Source organism: Passer domesticus, chromosome 13 (assembly GCF_036417665.1).
Source record: "Passer domesticus isolate bPasDom1 chromosome 13, bPasDom1.hap1, whole genome shotgun sequence".
Lineage (NCBI taxonomy): Eukaryota > Metazoa > Chordata > Aves > Passeriformes > Passeridae > Passer > Passer domesticus.
Genome location: NC_087486.1, coordinates 10,918,879 through 10,941,186, shown reverse-complemented (window position 1 = coordinate 10,941,186; position 22,308 = coordinate 10,918,879). Strand labels below are relative to the sequence as shown.

General features: G+C 45.0%; 1 protein-coding gene across 10 annotated transcripts; it reads left to right on the top strand.

Moving 5' to 3' along the window:
• Window positions 1-1,796: 1,796 nt before the first annotated feature.
• LOC135279942 (protein Shroom1-like) lies at window positions 1,797-21,519 on the top strand. 10 transcript variants are annotated; one of them, XM_064387527.1, is made up of 12 exons: window positions 1,797-1,846; window positions 2,322-2,470; window positions 5,329-5,416; window positions 5,866-6,002; window positions 6,269-8,402; window positions 10,878-10,967; window positions 11,688-14,471; window positions 15,574-15,635; window positions 16,336-16,911; window positions 17,301-17,451; window positions 18,587-18,859; window positions 20,955-21,519. In XM_064387527.1, exons 7-12 carry the CDS (start codon window positions 11,793-11,795, stop codon window positions 21,207-21,209), a joined length of 3,996 nt encoding a protein of 1,331 aa, XP_064243597.1. In that variant the 5' UTR covers window positions 1,797-1,846; window positions 2,322-2,470; window positions 5,329-5,416; window positions 5,866-6,002; window positions 6,269-8,402; window positions 10,878-10,967; window positions 11,688-11,792; the 3' UTR covers window positions 21,210-21,519. The 10 variants fall into 10 exon arrangements, with proteins under 10 accessions (XP_064243597.1, XP_064243603.1, XP_064243604.1 ...); XM_064387528.1 differs by lacking the exon at window positions 1,797-1,846 and having other exon boundaries at window positions 2,271-2,470; XM_064387535.1 differs by lacking the exons at window positions 1,797-1,846; window positions 2,322-2,470 and having other exon boundaries at window positions 3,278-5,416; window positions 17,304-17,451.
• Window positions 21,520-22,308: the final 789 nt, after the last annotated feature.

Sequence of the window (22,308 nt, the reverse complement as noted above, 5' to 3'; positions counted from 1 at the left end):
GGCCAAACCTTACAAAGATGTGTGACGAATCCCAGAGCCAAACCAAACTCCCCAGAGTGAGTAACTGCTGCAGGGTTCAGCTGTTGCAGTCCTGGGAGAGGCAGGAGCTGGTGCATTAACTCTCTGAGGTGCAGGGTGGAATGATGGCTTTGACTTCCTCTGTTTTCTCATGAGGTAGGCTGGAACCTGCATTGTTTCTGCAGGACTGAGGCCAGGCTTGTCTGCAGCACTGTCCCAAAGCGGTGATTCTGTGAAAGACCTGCACCAACGTTTCACTGGCAGAAGGAATGTACAAAAGCTCCTGTGAGAGGAAGCACCACTGAAGCTGCCAGCTCTGCCCCAAACCAGAGTTCTGCTCATCATGTGGCAGGAGAATAGCTCAGATTCGCCTTTTTCTCCCCAGTGCAGGATTTTTTTCCTTCTTGTTTCTCAGACTGCTGGAAATGTCCCCTTTCCTCCGATTGCAGAACACTTGATCAGATACCAAGCCACTGCTGTGTGAAAATACCATTAAATTCAATGACTAAACACTGAATTAGTTACTGAGTAACTTCTCAGGAGCCCTTCTCCATACTTGGGGAGTTACTGAACACATGTGCTGGTGAAAAACCAAGGTGTGGGATGGCCTGTTTGTATACAGGACTTTGAAGGGGAGCCTGGGTGGTTGCTCACAGAAAAACCTCAAATATTAATTAAATTAATAATCAGTGAATAGTACCAGAGGCTCTTCATGCTCAGGAGAAGTGGATTGAGACCACCAGCAGAAGGATCCCTGTCCTGTGCAGCTGCTCTGCAGTAAAGGCAGTTCCAAGCTCTCTGGGATGGTTTTGGCACAGCCCAAAGGCTCAGCCTGTGGCCCACTGGAGATCACTTTTGTCCTTCCCAACGTGTGAAAACAGCACAGCCACAGGTGAGCAGATTATTTTTGTGGGAAATGTGGAAGGAATGCCCAGTGTTCCCTGGAGAGACAGCACACAGCAAATCATAATGCCTGCATGGCATTATCCAGCTTAGTTTGAGGGAAAAAATAGTGCCACAAAATCAGCTTATTTTTTAAGCCCATCTGGAAACTAGTGGGAATTCATCTCACTGAATAAGGCCATTATAAATTATATCAGGCTTCATCACATATATTTGGAGGCAGGAAGAACTTATTGCAGAGGCTTGAGTTGATCCAGAGTCACACAACACAGATGAAAGCCTTCTGTGTGCCTTCTGTGCACTTTCATGAACAAAATATTTAGAAATAAAAGCACCACAAAACAAAAATTGTAGCATATAAAACACAGTTTCAGAGTTGCCTTGAGCTGCATTAACTTTTACTGTACAGCCCTTTTTCTCTCCCCCTAAGAATACAGTACATAATCTTTTAAGAAAATCAGCTCTAAGTCCTTTGTTGGATTAAATCTAACTACTTTCAGTTGGATTTAATTCGTTTTTGTCTAGCAGTGCTTCTCAGCTGCCCCAGAGCAAGGGCCCTTGGCCCGTGAGCGGTGACCTGAGGCTGGGGACAGAGGGGATGCTGCTGGAGCGGGGACACCCGGTGGGATCGCAGGAGTGCCCTGGGTGGAGAGGCTCCCCTGGCCTCTCCCCTGTGGCCTTGGCAGCATTTCCATGGAATTTTTCAGCGGTGCCCACGTGGGAGGGGTGGCGGCCAGCCAAGGGCTCGGCGGGAGCAGCGCCGTGGTTAATGATTGACCGGGAGATAATGCAAGAGCCCGGGCCGGGCCGGGCCGCTGCTGCTCCTGCTCTGTCACCGCTGTGCCCACAGAGCGGGCAGTGCCTGCCGCTGGCACCCGGCACGGCCGGCAGCCTCCCCCGGCACGGCCCGGGCCTGCGGGGACAGGTGAGAGAGAGATGGGGGCGGCCGAGCGTGTGGGGAGCTCGGCTGGCTGTGCCCTGCAGGGTGAGGGATGGGAATGGCCCAGGCTGTGCCCTGCAGGGTGAGGGATGGGAATGGCCTCTGGCACCCGGAGTGTGTGGAGAGCTCGGCAGGCTGTGCCCTGCAGGGTGAGGGATGGGAATGGCCTCTGGCACCTGGAATGTGTGGAGAGCTCGGCAGGCTGTGCCCTGCTCAGGTGAGGGATGGAATGGCCTCTGACAGCCGGAGTGTGTGGAGACAGGCTGTGCTCTGCTCAGGTGAGGGATGGGAATGGCCCAGGTTGTGCCCTGCAGGGTGAGGGATGGGAATGGCCTCTGGCACCCAGAGTGTGTGGAGAGCTCACAGGCTGTGCCCTGCTCAGGCTCTGCCTTACTGGCTGTGAGATCGCTGCGGGCACAGCTGGGACTGGGACCAGAGCGCTGCCTTCTGTTTTATAAAGGGAATATTGGAGGTAGAAAATGGGCACTGTGTGTCCTCACTGGGAACATCCAGCTGGAGCTGACAGGCATCCTGGTGTGTGCAAGGTGTCCCTGCCCATGGCAGCCAGCGGGGAGCTGGACGAGCTTTAAGAACTGAATGATCTTTAAGGTACCTTCTAACCCAAAGCATTTTGTAGTTCTGTGATTGTAACAAAACCAAACAACATCTCTGTGTGTGTCTGTGTATGTCTGCCTGTGTGTGTGTGTGTGGTAGATGCCTGTACCTGGTACATATTGCCTTCAGCAGTTGCTGTGCTGTCTGTTTGGGTATTTGCTTTGTGCAAGAAAAGAATGAAAAGAACATTCTGGTTACTTTGGTGTTTATATTGTGTTTGCTGTAAGTCTGGAGAACACAATTCTGCTGATCCATGGTCTGAGTAGCTGCTCCTTAGCCTGTGGCTAAGTGCCTGTGTTTGGGGAGGGATTCAGTGAGATCCCAGCTGCAGACCTTTGAGTGCCACAGGGCATGGTGTCACTCGTCTCTCCTGACAAGCAGATTTTCCTTTCCCCTCGCAGGGTCCCTTGAGCAGCTGGGGGACACCACACGTGTCCTTGGCCCTCCCAGGGCTTGGTGCAGTTTGTGTGATCTGTGGTTTGGGTGCCCGAGCCGCCCCTGGCCGTGCCTTGTGGCACAGGTGGCACAGGTGCCAGTCTGGGTGCTCCTGGCACTGTGGCACCGCTCACAGCGGGTTTGGGGGTCTCAGCAAAAGAGGAGTGTGCCATCCCAGCTGGGCACCTGGGGCAGGCAGAGCCCGTGGTCCTGCTGGGGAGGGATGACCTAGACCTGGTGCATCAGCCCATCCAGGGCCAGGCACGAGCTGGGTGGTGCTGAGAGCAGAAATGTTGGCACTCAGCTGTGCAGGGGCTGTGTTCTCTGCCAGTCCTTTACCCCACCGAGGGCTGACTCGGCTCGCAGGGGCATCTGCTGCCAAAGTCCACGTGCTCCCACCTGAGGCACCCTCTGTATCAGCCAGCCTGGGAACAGAGAATGGGGCAGGATGTCTGTTGGAAGATATTAAAACCACATTTTGAAATGTTTAACTCGGGGCTGGAAGCTGTCTTGGGCACACATGGTTGCGCCAGGCCACCAGAGCTTCAATGCTTGTCCTCGGGGTCTCTGACTGTGAAAGGTGGCATTTTCATAGGGAATGTAACCAAATAATTGAGGACAGAATTGAATTTGTAACAGAAAAATAATCTTTAAAATGCTGAAATTATCAGTGTATTGTAGTGTGTAAGGGACCAGTCACATCCCTGCTGTGGACATGGACATTCTGGAGTGTCACCTGAGTCTAATACAGTCACAGGAGCTCTGCTCTAATCTTGAGTGTGCAGATTATGTGGGGTTTTTAGAATAAATAAAATCTAGGTCTGTGTTAAATGGGTCAGGTAAAGGGACTGTCAAGTAGGCATTTTCATAGATGAAATAGCTACTTTGATACAAAATGTACTTGATGATTCCCCAGCACAAGCAATGTTTGTGGCTAATGGTGAAATGCAGGTTACAGAGGACTGATTTAGGAACTCGGAGGGGAACTTCTGTAGAATGGGTTAAATACAGAAAGGAGGATCTGCAAAAGCTCACACCTTTCTGTTTGGAGGGGACTAGGTGGTATGAAGTGCTCCAGACAGGAAATCCCGTGGTCCCTTGCTTGTGTGCACCCCGCAGACCCTCTCACAGGAACTGCCCCTGCTCTCTGAGTGACTCACCTGTTAGCAGAGGTGAGCACCTGTGCTGCACTCACCTGCTCAGGGAAAGTCCCTCACAACACCTCTGAGTGCTGCCTTTTCCCAGAACTGAATTAAATTTTGCTTCCCCCAGCATTTTTCCTCTGCCATCTCCTGCCAGTCTTGCAGCCTGTCTGGAGGAAGGCTGAAGGAGGGTGGGTTTAGTTTAGATACTGAGAAGAAATTCTTTCCTGTGAGGTGCTGAGGCCCTGGCACAGGGTGCCCAGAGCAGCTGTGGCTGCCCCATCCCTGGAAGTGTCCAGGCCCAGGCGGGATGGGGCTTGGAGCACCCTGGGATAGGGGAAGGTGTCCCTGCCCAGGGCAGGGGGTAGAACAGGGGGATTCTTAAGGGCCCTTCCAACCCAACCATTCTGTGATTCTGTGATGCTCTGTGCAGACCAAGGGTTTGATTTCTGCATTTTCTGATTTTCTAATTCTGAGCCACCCCCACCCCACCACTGAACCTGCTCTAATGTAACTATTGGATATGTCCAGATTATTTTTAACTACTAATCCAGGTTTTCATTTTTTGTTGTGGAGACCAGAGCTATGTTTAGTGAGATTAAGCATGAACACTAATGAATTCTGCCCAAACAATAGTTATGGGAAAATACTGGAATGCAATATTTGCCAAAGGACCAGAGCAGTCTAATGTATTATTTCTTGTGTATATTTGGTGGTTTCCTCTTGTTCCAGTGGAATGTTCTGTAGTGACTGGATACTGCATTACTGTCTGCCCCAGCCCAAAGGCAGGCATAACTGTATTTAACATCTGGATGAATTAGTCTGAAAGCAGACATGCTCTGCAAAGGAATAGTTTCTGTCTCCTATGTCAAAATAAGAAAGAGCTAATGGCTTTTTTAAAATACCACATTAATTGATATGACTTCATAATCCTTGATTTATAGACAAGAAAATAGAAGCACTAATATTGTTTGCCAGTTATATTTTAGACTGCTGCTATGAAAGACTGGAAATGTTACATGATTTCCTGAGGGTAGTAAGGTATTTTAAAAATTAATTTGTAGTTAGGAGGAGTGCTGAGAAGGTGAGAGGCCTGAGTTCTGCTCCTGCTGTGGGACTCAAATGATTTCATGGTAAGGCAGAGTCCTACTGGTGTGGCAGAATAGAATTGAAGTTTGTAAGATACACTCTGAGGTTCAGGGAGATTGTTTTGGTGGATGAAGCTGCACTTCCCCCCCTGTGCTTGCTTTCTCTCTGTTTCTCTCATGGCTCCAGTCTCCTCCTCACCTGTGTTCAGTGCTGGGAAGTTTTCCAGGTACCACCAGCTGATTCCTGTGCTCTCCTGTTCTCAGGGATAATCCAGGTGAGCCAGCTTGACCACGTCACCCTCTGCTCTGGGAAGGTCTGGTGGGATTCTCTGTCCCATATTTTACCTGGTACTTCCTAGATGGAAATGACTTTGGGAATGTAGTGAAGAGAGTGCATTTCTTTACCTTCATGAAGTTCACAGCACACAGTCTAAAGCTTGAAAAGTTCAGCAAAAAAGCTTCTTTGTACATTAAAGGACCAGAGAATTAACTTTTTGATCCATCCAAAGCCATAATTTAAATTATATAAACACATATATTTATATACATAGAAGATATATAGATATAGATAGATATAGATATAGATATAGATATAGATATAGATATATGTATAAATCCCACTTCATTAAGGTGAACTGGACACTGCTCCTTCCCCAGTCAGTGCCTCTGGATCCGTCCTTGCCTAAAACTGGAGCTGCAGCAGGAATGTTTGTTCTCATTGCAGGTTTGTCTGTGGAAAACATAACTACAGCATATAGAAATTGGAATCTGCAGTGTTGTTCTGGCAAGGACTCTTGGACTGCAATTACAGAGCCATCCATACAGCTGCTGAGAATAGTTTTATATTAGAATAAAGCATAGGTAGGTGCCAGAAAACCACAATTCCTCAAAGATAAGATGACTTCATGACATGTCCCAGCCAGCCAACTCTCTCTAGTGAGTTTGAGTGAGCATCAGCTCTCCCAGAGCTCTGATAAAGCTGGAAAAGCCAAATTCTGATCCAGGCAGTGCTGGGAATACACTGGGTGTGGGGTGTGGGGCAGCTGGTGAAGCTGCCTGTAATAAGCACTTGGGTTTTTCTAATTATAGACAATTATGAACATGTTTTTAAAACTGTTCTTGCACAGGTTGCTAACCAGCTACCAACTCGTAGGAGTCTGAACAAAAACCACGTCAGTGGAAGGAGATGTTGAACTGGAATAGCCCTATTTAAAGGCCAGTTTCTTCTCTTGTGAGCTTGACTTGCTGCCTAAGCTGTGGGAAGCAGCCAGGAGTAGGTCAGGCGGACTATGAGAATTTTATTTTTCTCTGATATTTCTGGGACAGCCTTGCTGGGAAGCAGTCAGCATGGTAGAAATGAGAAAACATCTTTATTATAGATGTTAATTAAATTCTATTCTGTTAATTAGTTAATTTAATAATATATATAGGAATTCTAAAGACATGTTTAAAAATCAACAGTGTAATTGGATTTTTTTTTCTTTTTGATTTTTAGTGCTTTAGAATCTGTAATTTTAATGCTCTTATGGTGTTTTTGTAGCCTGTAAAAACAATGGGGCTAAGTTTATGGCATAAAATGAACTTGATTAGATTTACAAAAGAAATAAGGGAAAATATGATGACATTAAAAGGGATGAAATGGAAGTGGTTAGGAAGAAATGCATACATTTGGGATGAAACTCTTGATTTCTGGCAAAATCATTTTCTGAGAAGCACTTACAGAGTAAGTGTTTGGTGTTTAATAGAATAGAGACTAATGCTGATGGAAACCGAAAGAAATCTTTGAGGCTGAATAAGGAAAGTCAGGGAATTCAAGGACAATGGAGAGGTATGTAGTGGGTGACTGCTCTGATTAAAAGGTCAGACTCTGCTGGGTGCTCAGAAAAGGTCTCTCACGGGGCTGTGAAGCATTGCCAAACCTGATCTTCCTCATTAATTCCTTGGCCAGAGACTGGGCCACAGTTCTCACCTCCAAAAGCAGTTTATTTGGGCCACAGCTTTTCATCACCCCACAGGCATGTCAGGCAGATCCCCAATGTTCCTGTCCATCACTGGAATGGCATCCCTTTGGAAGTGGGGCCAGGGAGGTGTGGGATGGACCCATTCTGGTACTGTGGCTCCAGCAAAGCTCCCATGCTGGTCACAAGGGATCTCTTCCTCCTCAGAGAGCCTGGCCTAGCAGGGTGAGGGGGTTCAGGAAGGTTTGTCTGTGCCCCTACACAAAAAAAGGGGACACTCAGATGCATTTTATTACTATTATTATTATTATTATTATTATTATTATTATTATTATTATTATTACTTTCATCCTTCTCTAAATTTCTCATAACGCTTAGATAGCTCCAGAAGCCTCAAGTATCCATGGGTTTTACTGGAAATGTTTACATTCCTCAAACCATGGTGAAATTTATTTCTGTGCACACAAAGCATAAGCCTCTCTAAATCCCACTTAGGCTCTCTTTTGGGACTGTGTGACACTTTGACTTCCCTGGCTCCCAGTAGCAGGCTGAGCCTTCCCCAGGACCTGGAAACCAAATGTGAGGTTTTGTCCTTGGGTGTGAATGTACAGTATCCTTGGTGACCATTACCTACCTGCACAATAGTTCTGGAAATTGCACTAAATGAGAAAAACAGAGATTAGAGTCTTCAGAATTCCTAGCAAAATAATACAGATTAGCAGAAAGTGTGTTTTTTTCAAAGGCAACATAATCTGCTATGTTTGCCTTCCTGTTAGAAATCTAAAGTTGAAAGCCCAAGGGGATAAAATTGTTTATTATAGGCTATAAAAATAATAATAATGGGAAAGTATCTATTAAAAAGAAAAGGCAGAGAAAGAGAGAAATAGAGACTTTCAGTCATGCTGGGCACAAAGGTATGCCAGCCACACTTTCCTGCATGTAGTCTCCTTCAATTTCTCTCACCATTTCAACATTCATGTCAAAGTGATGGAATCTGAAGACTTCAGACATTTGTCTGGAATTTCTGGATATTTCAGAGTCTGGTCAAAGAAGCAGCTCTTATTTCCAGACATCTCATGTCTCAGAGAATAGATCCCTGTTGTGCAGGGGCATGGCTTTCTGTCCAGGAAGACCTGGATGGAGACCTGGGAACCTGTGCTAGATCACCAGCTGATGACCTGCTGAAGGCTGCTGGGGTGCCAGAGACTGCACCTGACTTCCCCAGGATTCTGCACCTGATTTCCCCAGGATTTCTGCCATGGGAAAGCCAGGAGGATCACCTGCTAAAGCAAGAGTCTCTCAGGTGATCCTTGGTAGCAATAAGATCTCAGGGTCTGGGGAGCAGATGGGTCAGGTGCTGCAGCCTGTGCAACAGACTGGAATGTGAAGAATTTCAGTTAATATTTACATCCAGTGTTTACCCTTTGATAAGGAACAGGTCATCCACTAAAATGACATAATATTGGTAGGTTGTCAAGGTGTTTGCTTTGTGTTTTGCACACTTGTTCTCTTCTGGAGAACACTTATGTGCTGTAGTTTGATCCAGATCAACAGCTGTGGGTTTCCCCTTTATTTTCATGGGGCCATCTGTATAAGAAGGGCAATTACACAACAAGAGAGCTAGGTAGGTTTGAACTCTGATTGTGTTTATTAAGGAAAATTCTCATTCTTGCTTCTGTGATGCAAAGATTGTGTTGGTCACTTCAAGGGAGCTCCACAAGTCCACAAATTATTGCAGACTGTGTTATGTGGCAGGGACCATTTTTCCCGGGTTTTGAGGGCAAATCACAGAGAGAATACTTCTGTGTCTAGTGGGTGATGATTTGTTTGGGCAAGCATTGTAGAACACTGCAGGTGAGTTACAAATCAATTATGGCACCTGGCAAACTCTAAATGAGGTCAAACAAGACCAAACTGTAATTATAATAAATCTTGCCCTTATAAGACAGGTAAGTTGTTCACTGACTGTGGTTTGGAGCCACTAGGTTTTCTCTGTGCAGTTAATTTGCCAGACATGAGGCTTTGGCATACTGAGTTGATTGCAAAGAATTCAAGATTGTGCAATGCAAATCACCTTTCCCTAGAACAGAACAGGTTGATGTGGATGGAAGTTAAGTTAGTCTCTGTTTTTAACAACAAAAAACAACAAGCAAACAACTTTGGAATGTAATAGGTTGATAGTGGCTTTATTTCTTCCTTGGGCATGGAGTGGATATACTTCCTGCATACTTACACTGTTACTACACTTCCCTTCATCTTTCACTGGTTTTGGTTCTGCTACACTTTAACATTTTTCTTCTTGCTTTCAAGTGTTTACAATGCAAGTTTTGCAAGTGGGTCTGGAATGGCACATTGTATTCCAGCCTTGCCAGAATGTATCTGAGACCCAGGGGCTGCACGGTCCCCGAGGGAGCTCTACCACCTCCCCATGAGAGCAATAATCATTGCTCATGTCAGCTGAGTTTTAAGGATATTCATGATTTTCTCTTACATGGCAAAGAGAGGGCAGTTTCCACACAGTTCTTTGAACACATTGCGAGAAACGATTCTGCTGCCAGGGCTTTAAGAAATATCCTTTTCAAAAGAAATAAGACAAGTTTTCCCCAAGGTGTGTTTCAGTATCAGTCAGAGCTTCTTACCTCAGTCTTCTAAGGTACTGAAATGGCATTTCCTACTACTTCTGGTGTCATCATCAAATCCTGAGTCAAAAATTCTTCTCTGTATTGCCAACTTCACTGTAAATCCAATGAGGAGCTTGAAACAATGGGGGAAAGGAGATCTTGAGAATGACTGGTATAGGAAACCAGGAGAGCACTTCCATTGATAGACATGAACTAAATCACAACAGTTTCTTGGATTCCAGACATTGCTGTGAAAAGTTAGAGCCAAATTCTCACTGTAAATCAGGGTAGCTCCATGAACTTCCATGGAACTGTGCCAGCACATCCCAGACAAGGACTTGGCTCCATCTGTTTACAGCAAGAGCTGCTTGGAGAGGTTCCACTGGGAGAAAAATTTAATTAAAAAAGGGAGATAAGAATGACAGAGCAATCTATCTTCTGGATCTCCTGTGCAATGTGGCTCCCATGGGGTTTGATCCTGTGCCCCCACAGCACCTCCAGGTCCTGCTGAGCTCTCCCAGGGGTCACTGCCCTGGGCCAGACCTCCAGGGCACCCCTAGGAAATGGAGCTGCAGTGGGATACACCGTGGTACCCTCCCCGTCTGCACTGAGTGTCATTGCAATCATTCAATGATTTTTTTCATCAGTGGTTTCAGAAAATCCAAGGTTTTCCTTTCACCAAGTATCTAAGGTTTTTGTTTCTTTAAATTCCTCAACACACCGTGGTGGAAAGGATGGGAAATGGCATCGCCAGCCACTGATGCTTCCTATTTCCTTTGTGACCCTGTTATTCACAGACAGACAATTAAATTTCACAGCTGTGTTTTAAATCATCTGTGAAAAGGGAGAGAACTCCAAACATCCTTGAGTTGGTTTCTTACTAAAATGTTAAAAAACAAGACAAACACCCAGGCAAAAAAAAAAAAAAAAATCCAACAAAAAAAACAGCAGGCAAATTACCACTTTGTGATGTTAGGCTGTTTTCATTTCCCAGAAACTAGTTAATTTATATAGTGTGCCCCACCAGTCCAAGTTTCATTTATAGATTAACTTGTGTATTTTGGCTCCTATCCATCCCTTCCTTTGGCTCAAAATGAATGATACCAGGACTGTCTTTGAAACAAGGCAGGAATGTGATTTTTATTTTTTTTATTAAGGAGAAACATCACCCTGAAACCTCTCTTTCTGCCAGCTTTTTGAGGTTCCACCACAGAAATATGATATTGGGAATGGCAGATTAGTGTCTGGTGAGTTCCACCTTTATGAATAAATCAAACATGTAATATTCTGGAGGGATCTGGACACAGTTTGTGTCTCCTCAGAAGGCCTTTTACTGGAGCAGCTTGATGATGAAGCTTTTCAAGATTGTTTGTTTGCTTTCTTTTAATAACTAATCCATTTCTAGAGCTGGTTTAAATGAGAATGACTAAACAAGGCTGCTGGTAAGCACCACTCTGGTGCCAGGTTCAGTCTGTTATTTGGGGCTCCTGCTGCCTGGAGCAGCTCAGGGGGTTTGAAGCTGGCAGAGGTGGCTGAGAGGGTCAGGCTGCTGGTGTGGAATCTCCTGCTTGTCTTCTCTTGGCCCCTTGGGTTGCTGCTTGTGGAGATCCATTTGTTAAACTGAACCTATGGGCATCATGCACAGCAATCAGAGAGCAACTGTCAAGTGCTGCTGATAAACACAGGCTGTTTTCCAGACTGCAAAACCTCTGTATTTGTCATATGTGAACTCTATGCTGGTGCTTTTTCCTAGTCCATTTGGGGGTTTGCAGGGGAGTTTTGAGCTGCAGCCATAAATATCTGGCTATATTTTAAAATCTGTGACTTGGGACTGACAGCAGAATGTCTCATCAAGATGCTCTGTCAGTCTCAAGCACCTTTTTCTAGGACACTGGGAAAGGTTTTCCAAGATGTGCCAGGAGAATCCTCCCACTGTGTCTTTTTCACACATTTCTCTTTCTTTTTAGGATCCTCTAGATATTATTGGAATGTAACTGTAGAGAAAAATGTTCATTTCTAACAACTCGGTTGTGGACTTCTAATCAGACTTGGATTTCTGGAAATACTACAACATGACTTCAGCTGGGAATGAGATCGAAAGATGGACTCACAGGCAGGGTGGCAGGACTGGGAAGCTGCTAGAGCCTGTGGCCTCTCCTGAAAATGATCACCTTTTGTCAGTGAAGTCAGTCAGCAGCATGGACCATCTCTTGCATCTCCCTCGAAGGGCAGACTCTGCTTACAGCTCTTTCTCAGGAGGCTCAAACATCCCAGAGAACCCCACACCACCGTGCCATGGTGAATACATCTGTGTTCCTCCAGAGCAGGCCCCGTACATGGACTCAGAATATGTGACAGGAATTTATAATCTCAGTGCTGCCCACTCTGCCCTCAGATCCCCCCAGCCGTACACGGCACCAGAGCTGAGCAGCTCCCATGGCTGTGGGATTGCTCCTGCCCAGAGGAGTTCAAATCAGGGCCCTCCAGCCCTGGCAGCACCTCTGCTGTGCCCTCCCTCGCGCCGCGAGAGCTGTGACACCACTCACAGGCACTGGGACAAGGCAGGAGACAGACAGGGCTCTGCAGGGCAGGCAGCTCCTGCTGTGCAGCACCGCCAGCCCGCAGACAGGGATGGACCCTGGAGTCAGCACTGGGATGCACTTACAGAGCAAGATGTAGGGCCTCCTAGGGAAAAGCCTCTGGAAAACAAGGGCCTTTCTTCTGATTTTACAAAGGTATCAAAAGTTCAGCCATTAAAGACAGAGGAAAACGCAGAGTGGAACCTATCACGACAACCTACAAAGAGAAGCAATCCACACATTTTCAGGAGACCCTCTTCTTTCATTTTCCAAGAATATTTAAAGACAGACTCTGTGGCAAATGTTCCCAAAATACTTTCTGCGTATAATTCAGGTCATGGTAACAAAATTCCCAAAGAGATGAACTCCAAATCCTATCACCAAGCACATTCCAACCCCAGTGCTGTTAATGATACACAGGAAGTCAAACAGTGTCCCAGGGGTGTGTGTAAGGCAGGTGCCAGAGAAGCAGCTCTGCCAAGCACTGTGCCAGGGCCCAGCCAGAGGAAAGAGTCCCTGCCCTGTGCTCAGGGCCCAGTCCATGCTGAGTGGCATTCAGACACGGATCAGGATGTGTTTGAGGACAGCTCGGAATTAAAGTACATGGAGAATGCTCTTCTAAATAAAAATTCTCCCAGGAAGCTGAACAGTTATGCAGACAAAAATCAGTGCAATGATTCTGAAGGAAAAATTATGAGCAATATTAGGGAACCAGTCCCAAACCAGCAAAACAAAGTGCAGAGATCACCACTGTCCTGCAGCTGCAATGCTGTGGGAGTGGGGCACTCTCAGTGTGAGGAGCTGGATCAGGGAAGGAAGCAGGGCTGCGATGGCATAAGCCAAATGGCTTTTTTCAGACCAAAGGAAGAGTCCACATCTCAATCATTACGTGAGGTCCAGAAAGGAAACCAGGGTAACAACAGCAGTCCTGACCTCAGCAGGTGTCTGGAACAAGAGGAAGCTCCTGTTCAGAAACAGCAGCCTGTGTTTCAAACACAGCTCTCAAGACAGCTTCGGCAGGACCATGCTGGTGAACAAATAACCAGGCAGGCAACTCCCATGCTTTACTATCTGTCTGCGGGGAAAACCACCAATGTCCTGCACCCCAACCAGGACTCGAAGGGCTCACCAAAGGAAATTCCATCAAGCAGCTATGCTGCCTCAGCACACTGTCTAGAGATGCAAAGAGAAGGCCATCAGCTTCAGAGGAGCAGCCACCACCATCAGCGCAGTGCTGATGATCTCCAGCTTCAGAACAAAGATCTCATTTTGAGGAGTCCTGCCTCATTCACAGAAGAGAGTTTCCAGAATGACTACATAGAGAAACTTAAAATGGCTCAGAAAAAGGTTCTCAAAGAAACCTCTTTTAAAAGAAAAGACTTACAGATGAGTTTGCCTGTCAGACTGAGACAGAAATCCTCTAAAAGGCCATCAATTGAACACCTTCGGTCTTTCTCCTTATCCAGTGCAAGTGAGGATGCCAAACCTGTTCCTTGCTCCCCTCCTCATCTAGAATCCTTGGAAAGTTTCAATAGAAATGAAGAAATAAGGAGGCCACAAAAAGGTGATGCAGGGAGAAGGAAAAGGGTAACCCATGAGCAAAAGAAACTCTGCTACTCTGAGCCTGAGAAGCTCAATCACCTAATGGATAAGGAAGTATTGTGGGGTCACGTTAGGGATGAAACCACTGGGCAAAGTACAGTGGCATCCAGGAGGAGGGATCTGGAGAACAGAGGAAAGGCATTTTCCAGTTCAAGTGTCTCCAGGACAGAGCTGAAACAAATCCAGCACAGTGCACTGATCAAATACATGGAACGAAAGATCAGTCAAAGGCCAGGGGGGTCACAACACCTCCCACTGCATAAGCCACCCCTGCAGGAGAGGCTGTCGAATCCCAAAGGTCCTCCTGGCCACATTTCCAACCCAAATGGAAGCAGGAAGGTGAAAAATGATGAGGTTTTCTGCCAACTTCTCTCTGAACAAAAATCACCAGATGTTTCTCCTCCTTTGCCTTTTGCTCCCCCACTGAAGGTGAGCAGCAGGTGTGATCCCAACCAAGGGGACAGCAGCTGTACCAGCAAGTGTCCATCAGCTGAAAGTCTCCCACAGACAGGGGGTTCTGCAACTGGGAGAGTTCCTGAGAGATCAAAATCCACTTCTTCTTCCACACAGGTAAGACACCAGTACCTGAAGGGGGCATAAAGAAGGTCAAGAGGGACACTGGCACTTGAAGATGCATTTGCAGGGAACACATGCTGTATGCAGAATGAGGCTGTTTGTGCTCTAGCAGTCCCAAAAAAGGTCATTCCAGGGAGAATTTTATAAATCACCTACCTTTTTTGGCTCATGAATTTGAAAGAGAGTAGCTGTCAATATTGTTAAGGAGAATATAGAAGATAAAGGACCAATAAATAAATAATTAAACATGCCACTAAAATTAACCTACTGAAGTGACTGACAAATTTCCACCAATGCTGAATTTCTGAATTGTTATGAGAGTAGAAGTATCCTTTGTTGACAGCTGTTTTTTTGTTTTCTAGGGGGAAAATATCAGTGCTACCTAGGAAGAGCGTAATAGCAATTTAATTAATAAAAAAGAGATAGACAAAAACATCCCCAAAGATTAAAAAAAACAAACAACTAACAAACCCCAAACCATTCCCCCTAGAAAAAAAACCAACAACAACCAAACAAAAAACTACCAAAAAAAAACCCCCACAAATATTGTATTTGCGGGGTCCCTCATGGCGGGAAGGAATGGTGAATCTGACTCCATATTCTCAGAAAGCTAATATATTATTTTATGGTACTATATTATATTAAAGAATACTATGCTAAACTATACTAAAGAATACAGAAAGGATACTTACAGAAGGCTAAAAAGATAATAATGAAAACTCGTGACTCTTTCCAGAGTCCTGACGCTTGGCTGATTGGCCATTGAGTCAAATCAACTCACAGCAGAATCCAATGAAACAATCACCTGTTGGTAAACAATGTCCAAACACATTCCAAAGCAGTAAAACAGAGGAGAAGCAAATGAGATAGTAATTGTTGTCCTTTTTCTCTGAGGCTTCTCAGCTTCCCAGGAGAAAAATCCTGGGCGAAGGGATTTTTCAGAAAATATGAATGTGACACACAAACAAACAGAAAAGCTCAAACCTCAGTGAACCTACTTGGAGCTCTACCATCAGCTTCCCTTTCTGGGGGTAACAAACAGGGGAGAACATTAAGCAGCTGCCTAAGTGCCCCAGTGTGCTGTTTTCCCTTGCAGGACGCGTGCAGATGTGCCAGAGGTGCAGCAGCACCGGGCCGGCGCTGCGGGAGCTGCCCCAGGTAAGGCTGGGGGCTGTGCTGGCCGCAGCCCGTGTCCCGAGGGTGGGACCCCAGCGCTGCTCCCGCCTTCGCTCTGGGAACCCTTCGTTGTCCATACGGGAATATTCAAATATTCAGCCTTTAAAATCGCTTCCACCGCGGGAAGTGCTCCTGAGCAGCTGTCCCTGCTCCATCAGATCGCTGGGATCACAGCTCCCTCATCCGAGCCTGGAGAAAACAGCATTTCCAGCAGCTCGGAGATGCCCACTCCTGGAGAATATGTGCGGTCAGGATTGTTGCAATAGGGGATTTTGGTGTGTTTCTTCAAAGGAAAAAAAAAGCTGTGCCATTTGCACATCACTAACTAGGAAGTTTGTGTTTTAACTCTCCAAATTTGCTTTGCTAGTTTTAGGAGCATCAAGGGAGATAAACATCTGAAATCTGTCTCAGCAAGGCAATGATGTTGACTTTTGTAGTAAAAGAATTCCCACTCTTTCAAAAATATTCCAGTGGTTTCTAGAGACTTGAATGGCTTATGGAAAAAAAGAAATTAATTTTTTTCTTATATTTCCTAGTTTAGCAGGTTAGCATAAAAGTAATTGAAAGTTCCAGACAGAACCATAATATCAGAAACATTTGATCATAGCTCTTAAACGGTTTTAAAAAAATCTGTTATAAGAGGGAATGTCTCAAATAAAAGGAACTGTCTTCTTCCTTACAGTTTCCGTGATGCTGAGGAAGATGGACCCAAGAATCATGAACATAGTGACACAACTGGACATGTGTGTGGCCAGGATAAAAAGGAGCAAACTCCTGAAACCCCCCTTCCTGTCCCAAAAGGTGGAAGCAAGGAGAGTGCTCGAGTGGAGGAGGAATGCAGAACTCAGTCTCTGGGTGGGAATGCTGCACTCCAGCATCCAGAGCAGCAGCCTGCAGCTTCTCCAGAGCAGGGAATGGATCTCCATGCAGCACCAGCTGAGCCTCACCAAGGACACAAACATGCAGCCAAAGGTCTCCTTGCCCAGGAAACATCCATGCACAGCAACCATGATGATGTTCCCCTGGAGAGGGACACACACCTGCCCCAAAGGAGGCTGCAGACTTCTCAGGAGCAGAGGTACCAGGAGCTTGCTATGGAGATCATTGCCAAAGACAGCTCCCTGGTGGACATTCTCATGCCTCATCCTCTTAGAAAAACTGCTTTGGACCTGATGGAGGGTTTGTTTCCTGTTAACATTTCCATGCTGGATAAATCACGCAGGAAAAGGGGAAAGGCACAGCGTGTGCAGGAGAATGAGTAAGTAGGCAAAACCAATTATCTAGCACTTCGGTCTATTTAATGTAGAGATACTATACATACTAGTATGGTAGTAGTAAGATGAATTTGAGCACATTGTTTCATTTTTGTTTCATTAGAAAACACATAGCTTTCTGATTTACATATCAAGAAATGTCTGAGGGATGCAGTATATCATGGAAGAAAAGTGGTCCAGTGGTTCCTTATTAAAGGGATTGTGACAGACCTAGGCTGCAAATCTTTAGCTCTCTATCTTCTAGACAATTAGAAGATCTCCTGTGGTGAGAAGAGAGGAGAGTGATCCTGAAGTCAAGATGGATAAAACCATTAATTCAGTATTTGTGAAGAAAACTGTGTTTGCTTTGGGTATTTATTTTCTGTTCCAATAGCAGGAAAAGTCATGGAGATGGACCAGAAGAATGTCCAAAATCTGAGCATGAAACCAAGCAAAGGAGCAAAGATCCTGCCTCTATGAGAAACCAAGTCCTGAAGAGGAACAGAGAGAGCACAAATGAGCTAGATGACATCACATCTAAGAAGGTATGTAAATGACCTTCACAAGAACCACTGTTTTTCCATCATGACAAAGAAATTCTTATTCGTGTCATTATTACTATGGATATTTCACAGGCAACTTTGAATGAATTTTTGCCAGTAGGTGAAGTCCTGGCAAATTGGCATATTGATCATAAGTGGTGGTATTTAAATCCTGCCTGATTTGACTCAGATCTCTCATCTATCATCATTAAAGGTTTCCTTGCACAGCTAGCTCCTGTGCAGCAGCAGCAAACTCCCAATTTAACAGTCAAATCTAATCTCAAAATCTGTAAAATAAATTAGAACTGGCAGCCTAAATAAGAAATATTCTTTACTTTGAGAGCTGGCAGCAGCTTCTGCACGTTCCAGTGTCCAATTAATTCCATACATGCAGAGAATGGGGGGCACAGCTGGACAGTGACAGAAGTATGGAGCTTGGAAGGGTGATTATGTAGCCTTGCATAGTTAGGTGGGCTTTTCCCCTGGCCATGCTCCATCTCAGGTAATGGCAATCTGCCTTCCTGAGGCTCCTCCTGCTGTGCACATTGCCTGCTGTCTAACTGTGCCCCCATTCATGGTGGCACTGTGCAGCTTCCAAAGAGCTGATGGTGTGCTCCCGCTCAGGTCTTGAGGCCTTTTTCCATATAATTTCCCTGTGAAAAAGCCTCCTCTGATTATTTTTCTACCCAGGCACCGTGGCCTGCTTGAATTGCCCATGGAGCTGACTTTTTCTGTGCATATGATAAGTGAAATTCCAATCAGTTCTTCCAAAGCTTGGTGCAGAGCTGGGACTTCATGCTCATGTCTTAGAACAACAACTGTGTGTAATCATGTTGTAATCTTTATTGCAGTTCCCTTCTGACTGATTGGAAGCTCTCTGAGCCAGAGAATATATCACCACCTAAGGTGATTACCAGTAATTTGCTTTTCAGAGTTTGAGAATTAAGTACAGCTTAGAAAATACTGCTGGGTTGGTTTTTTTTTTCCCATTTTTTTCTTTCCTGTAGCTTAAAATTATTTTAAAAGTAAAAAAAAAAATTGGCAAAGACGATGAGAAGAAAATCCATTCTGTAGAACTGATACGGATTCTCTCTGGCAGTAACAGCTTCTGTGATTTTTTTTGTTGTTGTTTTTGCAGCTGGAACTCATGGCCAGTCTCCAATGCAGGCTGCAGGCGCTGTGGGAGGAGCAGGAGCTGGTTCTCCTGGAAGTCAGGGAATGTGCCAAGTGGGGCGAGGAGCTGGAGGTGCTGCTGCGGGAGCTGTGCAAGCCCAAGGAGTTCGAGCGCTACCTGATGTTCATCGGGGACCTGGAGAAGGTGCTGAGCCTCTTGCTCTGCTTGTCCAGCCGCCTGGCCCGCGTCCAGAACGCCCTCAGCAGGGTGGATGGCAGCACGGAGCCTGAGGAGAAGGTGAGAGACAGCAGAGCTGCTGAATTGGTTTGGTTCTCTTCTCCCTAGGTGGGAATTCTTTGTGTCCCAGCACGGGCCATGTCCCCAGCAGAGCAGAGCAGAGCAGGTCCTTGGTGAGGAGCAGGGTACAGTGCAGAGAGAGCCTGCAGCTGGGGGCCAGCAGCAAAACCTTGAGAGGCTCCAAGCCAGAGGGGTGGCCTTTGGAGCCTTGGGCTGCTCCCTGGAGAGTAGCTCCAAACCTGTGCTTTTTGTGGATTTATTTCTCCACTGATAATTTAATTAATTACTGCCTTTGAAATCATATTTCACTGAATGGGTTTGTCCTAGTGAGCAGGAAGGTGTGCTCATAACTTGAGATAAAGCTCACTGTAGTTTAACTCAACTAGCCAGCTTTGATGGAAAGTGAAGATTTGTCTCATTCACCAGGAAATAATTTCAACTCTTGCAAAGTCTCCTTTTTGCTGAAGAAGAAAAGCCAAATTTATCCCAGGAATTATGTTTCCCTGCTATGCTTATTGCTCTTAGACATGTTTTTTATCAACACAATACCTGCTGTTATCTCTTTTTTGGAAATTGGAAAAGCATAGAGTTAGAAAAACTGGGATTTTTTGGAGCTGTGTTGCTGCTGACCTGTATCTCTGGAGGTTCATCATAGTTCACACACAGAATAGCACTAAAAAGGTTCTCTCATGCAGTGTGACACAGAGAGCCAGGATTCACCTCTTCCAAAATGTCAGTTGTGTTAATGTGAATAATTTTAAGCAGTATTTCATGCTTACTTTCACTTTATGGTAGGCAGGAAGGGTGTTGTTTCTCTGGCATTACATTTAAGTTCTTCATAGGAAACACATTTAAATAATTTATTCAAATATTTGAATAAAATGCCTGGTAAAGTCTTGGTTAAGTGCCAACGTTTTTAACAGACATCTCCCACTGGATGCATTTGCCCTCATGTCAGCAAAAACAGCAGTCTCAATCTTTTACTACATTTTTAGGGTGTCAGTAGTGACCATTGCTCTGTGCTCTATTTATGGACACTGTCCTGAAACAGAACATTTTCCAACAGTGGAATCCCCATGAAAATTATTGCAGCTGAATGAGAATTAGGTAAAGGTGAAACGTACAAAAATCCTGTAGAACAAGCAAGGCCCAACTCTTTAAAAGAAGCCTTTGATACTGTCTACATCACAGTTATTTTATCACACTGATGCGTTTCTGTAGTCTTAAAAAATTGAGAGCCAGACACAGTTAAGGGATAAAGGGTTCTTACTTTGGTATTTAAAAAGGATCTTTATGGTGCCCCACTTTGCTAAAGTGGAATGCACTGCAATGCACACACATGGTAGATGGCATATACAATTTATAGACCTTACAAATTAGCATATCTAACAAAGGTGCCCAATGAGAGGCTTGGAGGAATAGTGTGATCTCCCTCCATCCTGAGGAATTCCCCCTGAGGCTAAATCTTAGTTTCCAGGGTATGTCTAGAGAGGACCTTGGTTTCCCAAGATAGTGTAGGGTTTTCCCACCTCCAGCTGTGAGGCCTCCAGGGTGTTTGGTATCTTGGCTTAACAGAATACCAGGACTATGCTAAATTATCAGACTTGAGGAATTACAAGTATGCATGCTAAGAGTACTGAGGATATGTAAAAAGTATATAAAAGGTAGATAAAAGAAAGGGCAAAAAATCATCTTGGCATAAACATGCACCTTTTAATAGAAGCTACTCTATCTTTTTAATATGATAGTGGCACTCTGGCCACATGCAACACACAAAACACAAAAATACATACCTTAAAGAGCTTCTAATTGAATGAAGATTGTTACAGGATACTTTAAAGTGACCAGAATGTTAATATTGATTTTTTTTCATGAGGGCAACATAGGAGAAATGGGCCTTGATGGCATTTACTGTGTCTCTACCTTACAAGCCACAAGAATGAGTAATTCAATTGAGAAAAAACTCAGGTGGAACACAAAGCCCACAAGAGGAAGTAATTAAATTAAATTGACTGTGGCTTCCAAATGAAGAAATAGAGCCTGCCAGGAGTGATGGGTTCTCATGGTGTGCTGCTTTGTTCTTTGATTCCACCAGCAATCGCTGAATGAACGGCACAAGCTGTTGTCTCGACAGCGGGAAGATGCAAAGGACCTGAAGGAGAATCTGGACAGGAGAGAACGTGTGGTCTCTGGAATCCTTGCCAAATACCTGACAGAGCAGCAGCTCCAGGATTATCAGCACTTTGTTCAAGTCAAGACCTCCTTGCTGATTGAACAGAAGGACCTCGAAGAGCAGATTAAATTTTTCGAAGAACAATTAGAAAATCTCGAGCAAAGCATCCCCATCTAACACCCACCACCAGGCCAGACATTTTTATATGTTATATGGGATGTTTCCCTGGAAATCCACAGGCACTCTTCTCCCAGGGTTCAGTTTGTGGATTCTTCCAATCCTGTTTGTGCCACAGCACTGACAAGGTTCAGATGCTTTGGGATGCTCCAGGCACACTCTGACAGCATCTCACAGTGTGTAGCAAACTGCCTTGTGGACATGACTGATAGGATTCATTGCTCCTATTAACTGAATGTGTATTTCCCCTTCCTCTTGTCTGTCCATCTGTTTCCAGACTGACATCATCTCAATAAAAGAACCCTACAAATATTTGCCTCTTGTGGGTGGGTTGAGTGTTTGAAAAGAAAAATTATGTGGGTGTTCAGATTTGAATTGGTGATTGCACAAAGCCATAGAAAATGTTATGGACCATTTCAGTGAAGCTCCTGCATTCATTCCTACTGTTTATATGTGTGACACAGTAAAAATACACTGTAATGAAAGAAAATAATTACTTCCTTTCTTGGCAGTTGTCACCCATGAGTCTTTCCTGGCTCTGTGTAATCCTGGTAGGCTATTCAGAGGAGGTCAGAAAAAGGGTGATCTTCACTGACATCAAAGAGCCAATCAGTGATGTAGCCAGTTTAAATGAACAGTTTTGGGAATCACAAACTGTGAGCTTATTCCTGCACAGTCATTTGCAAAGTCCTTGCTGTGCTTTTGAAGAATTTATTTTTCAAGCAGCACCTTCAGGACATTGTTTTTAGGAAGTTTTCAATTGTCAGTATGCACAAAAAACCTGAACATGGGGGGAAAAGATCTGCTGCAGACTGGGCCAGGAGGAACCACTGGAAGAGATTATTCAGTTTCAATGAGACTTTATATAAATCCCTTGGCAAAACTCTTTTAAGCCAGTGTTTGCATTGAGTCAAACCAGTGATGTTGCTGTATGTAAAATCTCACTGTGTTTTGTTTGCAAGAATTCAATGAGAACAATATTCAACCTAAACTACATATCTAGACCATGAATAAGGCAGCCACTAATTAAACTCAGGTTTCTTCCACAGCCAAAACAGATGTTCATTGTGCCATGATGATGGCATTTCCTTACCAATAA

What these genes read in the sequence shown, in the direction of transcription:
- LOC135279942 (XM_064387533.1), top strand. Translation starts at nt 11,793, where the DNA reads ATGACTTCAGCTGGGAATGAGATCGAAAGATGGACTCACAGGCAGGGT. An exon ending in ATGACATCACATCTAAGAAG is followed by an intron (nt 17,452 to 18,586) that starts GTATGTAAATGA and finishes TTGTTTTTGCAG; the next exon opens with CTGGAACTCATGGCCAGTCT. An exon ending in GCACGGAGCCTGAGGAGAAG is followed by an intron (nt 18,860 to 20,954) that starts GTGAGAGACAGC and finishes TGATTCCACCAG; the next exon opens with CAATCGCTGAATGAACGGCA.